General features: G+C 37.5%; 1 protein-coding gene across 3 annotated transcripts in view; it reads right to left on the bottom strand.

Annotated features, from left to right (window-relative positions):
• LOC136875934 (BRCA1-associated RING domain protein 1) overlaps positions 1-12,996 on the bottom strand; it is a 200,257-nt gene that overhangs the window by 96,776 nt on the left and 90,485 nt on the right. For all 3 annotated transcript variants that reach the window (XM_068225354.1, XM_067149556.2, XM_067149562.2), the window contains exon 6: positions 11,279-11,470. In XM_068225354.1, the coding sequence (XP_068081455.1) occupies positions 11,279-11,470 (192 nt within the window). The remainder of the gene's footprint in view (positions 1-11,278; positions 11,471-12,996) is intronic.

The following is a 12,996-nucleotide window of genomic DNA, read 5'->3' as shown; positions in this document are numbered from 1 at the left end:
TGCATGTCGCAAATGTTCGTTTTCAGGCACAAATGTCGATATGATCACTGAATGATACACAGACACTAGAGTTTGGCGGACTCAACTTTCGTGTGTCCGTACGTTAATGTCATGGCTGGTCTACACTGATTAACATTTAACAACATGTTAAATGTTAAAAGTGTTAAATGTCAGCTGGTGACACCATCGACACGTAAGTGTTAAATACTGTTTCATTTAATATTGTGTGCACACATAATAAACATGTTAAACTTGACTTCCTTTATTTATATACAGGTGGTTCATCATATCAATTTGTGGCAATACATTTAGGTGATGTCTAGTATTTTCAAACAAGAACAATGGACTCAGATGAAGATGATTTGGCCTTTGTTACTGTCACTGTTGCTTCTTGTTATGATTTAGAAATGCAGTTTTATTAGGCACATTTCCTCCCCTCATCTTACTTCTTGCTTCAAAAGCAAACCAATTTGAAGTATAAACTTCATCCGCTCCCACCCCTGACTTCTGACTTTTCTGAACTTTTTGCAATTCTCGACTGTACTGGGAGCAGAGGGACGCTAGGATTATTCGCTGCACTCGCGGGAGCAATTATAGATAATTTTGAGTTCTGGGAAACTGTCGGCTTTCTTTGCTTTATCTCCGTATTCCTTTGATGAGACATCCCACAAACAAGGCCTTTCCGTTATATCATTAATTAAGTCCAGAGTAATCTCGTTGCTGACTATAAATTTTAGTATAGCATAGAGAGAACGACACACGTGCGTGTACTCTATTTGTAGCTTATAACAAAGAGAATGAGTGTTGCGGAGTGTTGTAACTATAATCCTACATCACGAGAAGCACATCGTTTAGGCTATCTGTTGGCATGGAAACAGCATGGAAGTTGATGAAGCTGAGCCGACATCTCACGAACAACGAATTGACTTGACATGTTTTCCACATGAAGCGGAAAACACGCCAACATGTTAAAAGTGTTAACCTCAACACTCTGAGTTAACATGCAAAGTCAATTGGAAGAGACAATCATAATATATATGTCAATGGTAAACATGTTATATTTAACATGTTGGTGTTAAATGTTAATCAGTGGAGACCAGCCTTCAGAAGAACAAACTGGCGTATGTGACAAATTCATACGCTGCCGACTGTTCGCCGGCACAATCTCTTAGTGAAACTGGAAAAGACTTATGCATACATCTGGTGATTTATTGATCCTAGGAAATTCTGCTCTTACTTGTTCTGGCTATGTGGTTCATACCATGGAAAAGACAAGTCACATATAACACAAAAGACAGAACACAAAAAACAACAGCACTTCAACAATGTATGCACCTGCATCTGTGTAGGCGAGCAGCACTTTGTTTTTGTCAACATTATTTGGTTGTAGAGGCTTCAGTCCATTGTTGACAAAGCGTGCGGTTGTTTGTTTGCTGGTTTATCTTAGGTAGTTAATTTGTGTACATCAGGTAAGTTTGGGATAGCACATCTGGGCTCAAAACCTAACAACCAAATTCACAATGTATCGACCAAGATAGTCAGTTGTTTATCAACTAATATCCAGATATGTGAAACTCCAATGTCTCGTTGGATTATGTTATTTGAGTCACTGTAGGATGTAGGTAGAATCCAAATCATTTTTGCACACCACTGACTCAGTATTTTTCACAAAAGTCTTTGAATGTCGGTTCTTCTAGTTTCTGAAATAGAATGTTAGCTGCCACAACAGGATGACATAAAACACTGTAAAACCAATTCTGTTTTTGCTGAATCTTTAGAAAATTGTATTAAAACAGTTTGCTTAAGTTGCTTAAGTTTGCTTGTGTTCATCATTTGCCTAAGGTAACGCTCCTTCAGTATGTTGAGTTAAAATGGGACTTTTAATCACTCGAAACCTAGAAAAAACGATATCCTATATCGTGTGCAGATAGTGAATTATTTTACAAGGCCCCATGGTGTAGGGGTAGCGTGCCCCTGCCTCTCGTCCGGAGGCCCCGGGTTCAATTCCTGGCCAGGTAAGGGATTTTTCTCGACCTAAGGGCTGGTTCAAGGTCCACTCAGCCTATGTGATTAGAATTGAGGAGCTATCTGACGGTGACATGGCGGCCCTGGTCTCAAATGCTCAGAATAACAGCCGAGAGGATGCGTCGTGCTGACCACACCACCCCTCGTAATCTGCAGGCCTTCCGGATGAGCAGCGGTCGCTGGGCAAGCCAAGTCCATTTCAAGGGTGTTAAGGGCCGTAGGGTTCAGATAATCTGAAATAAATAGTATCTGCTTGATATTTGTTTACTTCAATATTAGGACTATTTCATTCACCTAATAATACAGTGAAAAGAAAATTGTACTGTTGTTAAGTTCCAACATTCCTGAAGCCACTGCCTTATACGGCTTACTTTGGAACTCGCTACTTTTGATATTGTCACCATTCACTATTGTACTGACGTGAAAACAGAATCATCATCATCAATGTGCCACTCCAATCACCCGGGTGTGGTTAACAAGCCTCCTCCACTCCTTTCTGCCCTTCCACTTTTCCTGCTCCATTAATTCCACCACATCCAATCCAGCTTCTCTAATGTCCTTCCAAAATCTGATCCATCCACATTCTTCTCGGTCTTCCAATTGGCCTCTTTCCCTTAACTTCTCTTTACAATTCCCTTCTTGCCACCCATTCCTTTCCCATACTTTTTAAATGTCCAAAGCATCTCAGTCTTGCTTTCTGTATGTTCTGTACTACCAGTTCTATATTTAGCTCTTCTCTGATTTTAATATTTTGAATTCGATTTCTTCTTGTCCTTTTAACCGATGTTCTTAAATATTTCATTTCTACTGCTTGGATCTTACCATCTTGTCTCTTATTAGTTACCAGTGTATCTAGTCCATATGTTACAATTGGTAGGAAATACTGTTTATATAATGTTAATTTTGTTCTCTTGGGTACTTTGTCATCCCATAAAAGCTCCCTGATTTGATGATAAAATGTTGTACCTTTACTTAGTCTGTTATTAATTTCAGGGTTGATTTCATTACTTCCATTAATAATGCTACCCAGATATGTAAACTGTTCTACATTCTCTAACCGTTCTCCATCTATGTTCACTTGGCTTCTCTTTTTCTCTTTTCCACAATACATGACTGCAGTTTTCTTTTTACTAATTACCATTCCAAACTCCTTCAGATTTTCATTCCAAATGCCCAGACTCCTTTGTACTTCCTTTTCTCCCCTTCCCCAAATCACCTCATCATCTGCAAACACCAAAGCATTTACTTCATCACTACTGATACGCTGTTTTACATGTTTTATGATTTCATCCGTCAATATAATAAACAATAATGGTGACAGTGCACTTCCTTGCTTGAGACTTTTTTTTGTATAAAACGTTTCAGAGTCACCACTCCCCACTTGTACACTGCTTTTACTCTCATGATACAACATTTTTATCTTGTTAATGATTTTGGTACATTCCTTTTCAGTAGGCATTTCCATACATGTTTTCTCTTAACTGAATCAACCTTTTTCCAAATCCAAAAATACAAAGATGATTTCCTTGTTCCTTTCCAGATGTTTTTCCATTATCATTCGCACTATAAATATCAAGTGTATTGTTCATCTATTCGGTCTAAGGCCATATTGTTCTTCCTCTGTGTTTCTATTATATCACTCAGTCTTTTGTCTATGGCTTTCTTCATTATTTTTAGCCCATGTGATAATAGGGTTATACCTCTATAATTTTCATATTTCTTCCTATTTCCCTTTTTGAACAATGGTACAATGCTTCCTTGTTGCCAATCTTCAGGTATCCTGTCATCCTTCCATATGGCACTGAGGGCTCGGTATAGCCACAGTCCAATGCTTCCTGCTGCCTTAATCATATCAGCATTTAATTCATCTTCTCCACTTGCTTTACCTATGGGCATTGCTTTCACTGCCCTTTCAAGTTCCAAGCATGTTATCGGGTTCTCTTTTTTTTCTCCATCTGTTATTTCCATTTTCTTATCTCCTTCTTCCTCCGAGCAGTCATTCTCATTATAAAGATTTTACAAAATACTTTGCCATCACCTTCTGAAGAAGCTTTTAGTCATGTACTATAGATCCATCTTCTCTCTCTAATGCCTTGATTTTTTCTTGATTTATTTTCGATTTTATTACTCTGTATACGAGTTTCTGATTTCCTCAACTATCTTGCTCAATTTGGTTCGTAAACTCTCCCCAACATTTCTAATTTTCTTCCTTGATACTCCTCTTTACTTGTAGTTTCAATCTTTTGTATTCCACATGCAACCTTTCTGTCTTATTCTCATCCCTCTGATACATTTTTTGCTTTTCCTTATCCATTTCTTTCTTCACCTTGTTCCTTTCTTTTATTTCTTTTTTAATTTTTATTTTTTCTGTCCACCAGTCCCTTAACCTTTGCTTTTATTTTCCCGCATATCTTAGTGGCTGCTTCCACAAATGTCTGTCTTAAATTGTCCCACTCTTCTACCTCCACTTCGTATTTCCAATCTTGGAATGTCATTCTTTTATCATCCTTCTCCAATTCCCAAATCCTGATCTTTGGTTTCTTGTTCAGTATAATTTTAAGGATTTTTACTTGCTTTAATTCCACAATTAATAATCTATGATCACCTTCCATAATTTCACTGCGAATTATCTTCGTATTCATGACGTATCTTCCCCATTCTTGACGAGTGTTCCACACTGTCCATCCCAATTATATCGGATGATCTTATGGCTATTCCTCTTCATAAACCCTGTGTTCCTTATTATCAGATTATTTCTGATGAAAAAGTGAAGGATAGGGGAGGTGACCCTATCTCCCTTGAGCCGGGATAATGGTTGTGTATGATGCCACAACCAAGGGGATGCACTCTGTTAAACAGGTGGTGTGAACTTGTTTCACCTCGAAAAGAAAGAGCTACTAACCCTCAAAACTGGTTTGCAATCCCTGCCCACAAAGGATTGAGCTACAAGCAAGCTTTTACTTTATATCTTAATAATAATGTTATTTGCTTCAGGTCCCACTTACTACTTTTAAGGTTTTCGGAGGCGCCGAGGTGCCGGAATTTAGTCCCGCAGGAGTTCTTTTGCGTGCCAGTAAATCTACTGACACAAGGCTGACGTATTTGAGCACTTTCAAAATACCACCAGATTGAGCCAGGATCGAACCTGCCAAGTTGGGGTCAGAAAGCCAGAGCCTCAACCGTCTGAACCATTCAGCCTGACATTATCTTTATCACAACTGCAACAAGAAACAGATTCCACTGTAAAATGCACATAGTGTTGCCAATTTGGCTATCCCATTACAGCTCAACCCACTTGAGGTCTTTATGGTTGAAAGTAGTAACAATAATTGACATAATAAGAATATAACCGATTTTTACAAATAGAGTTATATTTGTCATTAATATTATGTATTTACCTCATTTCACATAAACAAGGGACATCAACATCAACACATCAGAGAAGCATACACAAGAACGCACATGCATGGTCGAACTTAACATACAGAATCTCAGAGCAACTGCACAAAGCGCCCACCTTCAGCATTTTTGCAGGCTCACATCTCGAAATCCAGTTGTGACAAACACCACCCAAGATACGTGGGTTATTCCAAATATTGCCTGCTGCGTGAAAAATGTTCCTGAAAGTCACATTAAGTATCACCTTTCATTCTGTATATCTGGAGATATTGTAGTTTTAACGTCTGTATTGAGGGAAAGGGAGTGGAGTATGCCCACTGACTCAAAGCAATGCAATGTTTGTAAAAAGGTATCTCAATCAATCAATCAATCAATCAATCAATCAATCAATCAATCAATCAATCAATCAATCAATCAATCAATCAATCAATCAATCAATCAATCAATCAATCCCCTCACTTGCAGACATATACGTGGCAACTGAAGCATGCTGTTGTTCAACAGTGTCAGTTATGAGAGCGGCTGAAAAGTAGTTTCAATAACATGGAATTTTGTGTGATCCACTCGCTGTATGCAGAAACAGACTTTTTTTTGTTTTGTTATTTTCTGCTATATAGAGCATATGTCAGTCAAAAGTCACCAGCCCAAAGGTTGGTTGGATCCTGGCATAGCACTATCGAAGGTTATACATTTTCAGTTGAAATTTATAAGTTATTCATTTCTAAGTTTTTCACAGTTAAACTCTAATTATTTTAGGCATTGAATTTTGTCCAATAATATTTAACCCAATTATACATTTTTTGGTTATATGTTTTCTCATTAACACGTCACATTTGTTTGGCCCCTAGAAACTAAACACACTCATTTATACCATATACAGTACTGATGATACGAGAGTCAGAGAGAGAGAGAGAGAGAGAGAGAGAGAGAGAGAGAGAGAGAGAATTGACAACATCTAACCCCATCGAATTCAATAAGCAGACTCTTCAGAGATAACCTTTCCGACAAGACCTGTGAATAACAGGGTTGCCGCCAGCAATTCGTAAAGTGAGGTGACAATAGATGCTAACACTATTGTGTATTTATGGAACATATTATCGCTATGCACGTGTCAACAATATGGTCAGTCAAGGTCTCTTTCTGTGTTTGCAGTTCAATGAACGTTGAGAGTCGAAGAAAAATCGTGTGCCCATCGGCAGGTAAAGAAGAAACCCAAAAAAGCCTTAGGTCTTGGGGAAAAGTTAATAAAAATAATATATGAGTTTAAGAACAACCCTAGTGAAACAGAAAAAAGAACACCACTAAGCAGCTAGGATTTCCAAATTCAACATGGAAAAAAAAAAAAAAAAAAGAGGAAATACAGAAAAATCCATCAAGGTGTGGTTCTACCCATGAAACTGTCAAAATAGTACAAACAGGATGCTTTGCTGATTTAGAGTGTTATAGTCTGGTTCAATCAACAGTGTGAAAAAAAAAAAAAAAAAAAAAAAAGTCTCCATTAATGGAAAGATGCTACAGGAATAGGCAATGGATTTCACTAAACAGCTTAATATGAAAGGTGAGTTTAAAGCTTCTTCTGGCTAGTTGTTGCCTAACAAGCTAGACATGGTCGAAGATCTTACCTTAAACACTTCTTTCTCACTAAGCATGCAACTTCCAAAAAGCTTCTTTCAAGTCTTTTGCCTTGTTCCAATCTAGAGACCCATACGTTCTGGGCTGCCAAACGACACTTTCCCATCCTGAATGTGTGTTCACAAAATTTTAAAAGCATATTGAAAGTTATAAAAGTTATGATTAAGGTCATGGAGCAAAAAATGCACGTAACTGAAAAGAATTTAGGAACAAAATCTTAGAATTACTTCCAAAGTTGATGATTATATAGTGATAAAAATTAACAAAGAATGATACTGACTTCATACATCCATCATCGTCTTGGTCTCCCTCTACTTCTCCTACCTTCCACGACCGAGTACATTATTCTCTATAGTAACCTATCTCCTCCATTCGCCTCCATGACTGAACACTGCAATATTGCTGCATCTATCAAGTCCATTCCCAACTCAGCCTTTATCTCCTTATTTTGAGTACCCTCCTGCCATTGTTCCCACCTGTTGGTACCAACAATCATTTTTCTACCTTAATGTCTGTTACTTGTAACTTATGAATAAGGGTATCCTGAGTTCACCTAGCCTTCATTCCCAAGTTGGTCTGAAAACAGACTGATGTAATGATAATTTTGTCTGGGAGCAACTTCTTTCTTACAGAATACTTCTGATTGCAGCTGTGAGCTCAATGCATTAATTTTGATGTAACGATTCAATTTCGCTTACTACACTACCATTCTGGAAAAACACATATCCTGAATACATGAAACGATCTACGTTTTCAGCTTCGTATTCCCAACCAGACATTTAATTCTCTTAGTAATCTGCCCTACTGATAGCATTTTAGTCTAGAAAATGCTAATTTTCATTTATTACTGCACCTATTTTCAAGTTTCAGGATATTAGATTGCAGGCTTTCAGCACAGTCTTCCGTTAAAACCAAGCTACCGGCACAGGTCAAACTGCTTACTACATTTCAACGTAACTGTATCCCCCCCTTCTACTTTATACCTTTCAGTAGATGATCCTTGTGAACTACAAACAACAAAAGTGAAACAGTTCAGCCTTGTCTAACCTCTGTAACTACCTTGAAGCAAGAATTCATTCTACCGACAATTCTTGCTTTCTTAAAAGACATCCTCAGTAACAGACTCCTGATGATGATGATAATAATAATAATAATAATAATAATAATAATAATAATAATAATAATAATAGAGGAGAGGGTACATAAAATGGAGAGAGAGCTTATGGTGTCACCAAAGATATCTACAATAAAAGATGCCTATCCAAAAATGCAAATAAGGCATTACAACACAGTAGTGAAGCCAGAATGCCTATATGCAAGCGAATGTCTGGCATTAAACTATAATTTAGATAAACTAGAAATACTAGAAAGCCGAATCATGAGGAAAATATTAGGCCCACAAAACACAGCAGAAGGTTGGAAATTACGAAGTAATGCTGAAATATATAAAAAAATAGAAAATATATCAGATGTAATGAGGAAAAGGAGACTTATGTTTTTTGGACATTTATATCGAATGCAAGATAGTAGATTAACCAGTAAGATTTTCAGATATTTGTGGGGTAAGAAATCAACGACAAGCTGGGTCAATGAAGTAAGAAAGGATTTAGGAAAAAAAACAATATAACAACAGAAGAAATAAATAACAGAGAAGGCTTTTGGGAAAACGTATTGAAAATAGAAGGATTCCAAGGTAGGAAAGTAAAAAACACTGGTTCAAAGTGGTCTGAAGACAGAAAGAAGAAACACAGTGAACAGATGAAAGCGTACTGGAAGAAAAGGAAAGAACAAAGAAGAAGGAATTGAAATTGGCACGTGGTCCTCTGGTGGCCCATTCGAAAGAATAATAATAATAATAATAATAATAATAATAATAATAATAATAATAATAATAATAATAATAATAATAATAATAATTGTACCGGGTGGTACACCTCCATGCCGCTAATTCAAACCTTGCGCCAGTTGAAACTCCCCTACTGGAGGAAGTCTGAACTTTATCTACTGCGTAAATTTTCAAGTTTCTCAGAAGATGTCACTACTTGTAAATTTTGAAGTTTCTGAACTGAGTCGTTTTCGATGTATTTTTGTTTTGCCTGTAGTAAGAAGTGTGGACATTCTCTTCCAGATGGCACTACTGAAGAAATACAATTATGCACCCTAGTGTGAAGTGAAAGAACTATGTTTTTGAAGAAATTTTGGGTTTATAAGTTTGTTCTTTGTTAAATTTCCTTCAGTTATTGTTTATGTTGGCAATATTAACCCCTTCCTTCCGCCAGGTTTGAATTTAGCCAATCCCGAATTTCTTTAATTTATGACCAATCAGGTGTATCATCTTCAACTTGGATATGTTGCTTAACCCTAACCAATAAAATTCTTGTGGGAGGGTGTTCTCATTCCTGAAACGCCTCGAACTTTCCGCGAGAGTATATAAACTGCTGATTTTCGGGTCTCCGCGCCACTTCAGTAACATCTTTCAGTGTGTAAAGTACGTAGCAGGGGGCGGGAAGCGCCTCTTTCTTCGGGCAGCAGTTCAACCACAAGGTAATGGCCTTTTAATAACTTCTTTTCTTGCTAGCTCAGCAGTTTAACTCTCGGGGCAGGTCCGAAGCCTTTTCCATGTAACTTTCCTTTAAAATGTAAAGACACTCCGTATCTATTCTTTCTGTTTTAACTACAAATTGGGATAGAGAGTGCTTAACCCTCTCGAGCTCCCACTCATTTTGCTTCGAGGTGAACTTATTTTCTCAACCGTTTCTTCCTGTCTAGCGTAATGTAAATTGTTTTCTAATATAAGTCACCTCCTTAGTATGGGATTAGCCCTTGCATTAACGGCCTAGTGCCAAGTAGGTTTTAAACAAAATGTATTAGGAGTGCAGCTTCGCCTCTCAAATTGGTATTGTCGAGGCCATGTAATATTTCTGTTTCTTCACTTAATAGGCCTCAGTAGGTTGGGTATCTTTTACCCCTGTGTCTATGTCCTTGGAGGACAGCTTGAAAGTTGAGTTTGGTGTGGCCTTTGTTAGGCTTAAACTTTGAGAGCGGATCGCTCTTTTGAAATTGATTTTGGGTGCCTCGAGGAGGCTTTACCTTGTAATTGGGAGCAAGTGCTTCTGAACATGATGGGGGTCTTCTGCCCCTTTGTCGAATCTTGGTTTTTGGGTAAAGTTGGGCTAATTGCTCAAGAATTGTGAGTCCGGGGCTCGAAGCCCAAATCCTGTGAATACTGTAATTGTACATTTGTTACCTTGCTACTCTGTACCTGCCATTCTTGTTATTTCTTGATTTTGCTAAGAAAATATAACCTTGTTAAATTTTATCTTAACTTTAATTTCGTATTCTGAGACCTGTTCACCCCCGCACCTTCCTTCACCTCTGCTGTTCCACAGATACCTCGGAACAATAATAATAATAATAATAATAATAATAATAATAATAATAATAATAATAATAATAATAACAACAACATTATTGCTTTTACATCCCACTAGCTACTTTGATGGTTTTCGGAGATGCCGAGGTGTCGGAATTTAGTCCCGCAGGAGGTTTTTACATGTCAGTAAACATACTGACATGAGGCTGATGTATTTGAGCACCTTCAAATACCACCGGACTGAGCCAGAATTGAAACTGCCAAGTTGGGGTCAGAAGGCTAGTGTCTCAATCGCCTGAGCCACCCGGCACTCCTGATACTCATACATATGTTGTCTAGAGTCTGTTACCAACATTACCATTAGACATTTTGTATGATATGTTCATATATAACATTCTGTTCATTGATAATATCGCCAATTTGAGATGAGAGAGAGAGAGAGAGAGAGAGAGAGAGAGACACTTTCTTTCTTTCTTTCTTTCTTTCTTTCTTTCTTTCATGTCCTGAGTGTAGTAAATGGTTGGCAAATGCAGATTCAGTATTACGTTTGAGTGTTCAGATGTTTTTCTATGTACTTCAGTTCAAAATTACAGTTATCTTTTCCCAACGCATTCACTATACCTGCATTTGTCATTTTTAAATGGATTTTTGCCAGGCGTCAGACATTGCATTAAGGAAATCTGCAGTGATGGATTTATCCTGAAGTCTGGAAATGTCTTAAGTTCATGATACATCAAAATTTAAACAATAAATCTCAGGAATTGGTACTTCTGCAATTGACAGATTACGGTTCCACTGCAGAATATATGATCCAAGACAGTAATAAAATGAAATTCTCTTCATACTTACTTGAAAATATTAATTAGTTTCAACTTGAAAATCTGAACAAACTTTGTAAGCATCTTTTGATTTTCAGGATCTAGATTACATCCTAATATTACTGGTTCTTCGAATGAGATGGCTTTTAAAAGCATAGTGGATTTCCTTTCAGCTGGCCTTTTCTCAAGAATTTCCAACACTGCATCTGTTTCAGCCAAATTCCTGCAGGAAAACAGTAAAGAAAACTAGAGGATAATTAAAAAACATACATTTCTCGATTTATGACAAGAAACAGTAGAGTAAGATTTATCAATCTAGTGAATGAATTTTAGCTGTACTTGGATATTGGGGGGGGGATTATAAGAAAGTACAAAATTAAAATATGTTCTAAAATCACACAACAGATTGTGCGTTTAAATGACTATTGCACTCGGCTATGCTAGGAACTACTAGCAATTTATCTCCGGTGCTCTGTCAGCCAGCTCTGTTGCTACGTACAGTAATGCAGTAAATCTATGAAAGCTCAGACAGTCCTTGGATGAAGAAATAGCTGTTTCTTTCAATCTGTTTATTTATATTTATCGTGTTCATTTTTATGTAGTTTTATATAGTTTAGTTTAGCATAACAATCTGTTGTGTTTTGTAAAGTAATTTAATACTTATAAGTGTAGGAAAGGAACAAAAGGTGTCAAATCAAATCAGAGAGAGAGAGAGAGAGTGAAAGAGATTGGGGGGGGATAAGAAAGGAACACACACCATAAAATGAACATAATGCAGGTCAGTGTGGGAAGGGAGAGCAACAGAAATAGGACATGAGAACAAACATGGAAACAAAAGGACAAACACAATCTCCACATCTTCATACACCGCCGTCTTCAAATAGATACCCCATCTCCTCATCAATCCCAGTTCTTCTACATCTATCAGTTCTTAGCCCTTGACAAAATAATTTCTGCTTCTCAGCTTCATCAGGAGGGCAGGCATCAACACTCTTGGTGTGGCCAACTTCATAGATTTTCAGGCTTCATTTGGGATAAGTGTAGGAAAAGCAAGAAAGCCAGATAAGTACAGGAAAAAGGAAGAAACATAAGGCAAAGATAAATAAAGGTGGTAAAAGAATACAAAGGGTCAGAGAGAGAGAAAAAAGAAGAGGAGGAAAAGAACACACACAATAGGATGAACACAATGACAGGTCAGCATGGGAAGAGGGAGCAACAGAAATAGGAGACTAGGACTAACATGGAAACAAATGAATAAGGACAGTCTCCACATTTTAATACACTGCCGTCTTCAAACAAATAGCCCATGTCCTCCTCAATCCCAGTTCTATATCTTCTCAGCCCCTGACGAGCTCGTTCCTGCTTCTCAGCTTCAATAGGAGGGCAGGCATTAACACTCACTGAGGGGCCATCTTGAAAATCTTCAGTCTTCATTTGGATAAGATCCCTCACCCCCTCCTCACTCTATCTCTGACTAAATATTTTACTTACTTCACTACTGTACGGCATTGTTGCATTCATCAGAATAGCCATTTGAAAACATGCAAGTGATAAACCGGTCAACAAACACAAACTGTAACTATACATGAAATACCCCATAAATTATGACTTCTTGTTAACACTTTCCAGTGAGAGTATTTTTTATTAATTTATTACAAAGGAAAACCATCTTCAGAGCTTTCGACAGTGGGGCATCTACTATCTCCCAAATGCAAGCTAACAATAGCACACTTCGAACTGTGTAGCCTA

Source organism: Anabrus simplex, chromosome 1, assembly GCF_040414725.1.
Source record: "Anabrus simplex isolate iqAnaSimp1 chromosome 1, ASM4041472v1, whole genome shotgun sequence".
NCBI classification, from domain to species: Eukaryota; Metazoa; Arthropoda; class Insecta; order Orthoptera; family Tettigoniidae; genus Anabrus; species Anabrus simplex.
The sequence above is the reverse complement of the archived record's forward strand: the minus strand, read 5'-3'. Positions and strand labels throughout refer to the sequence as shown.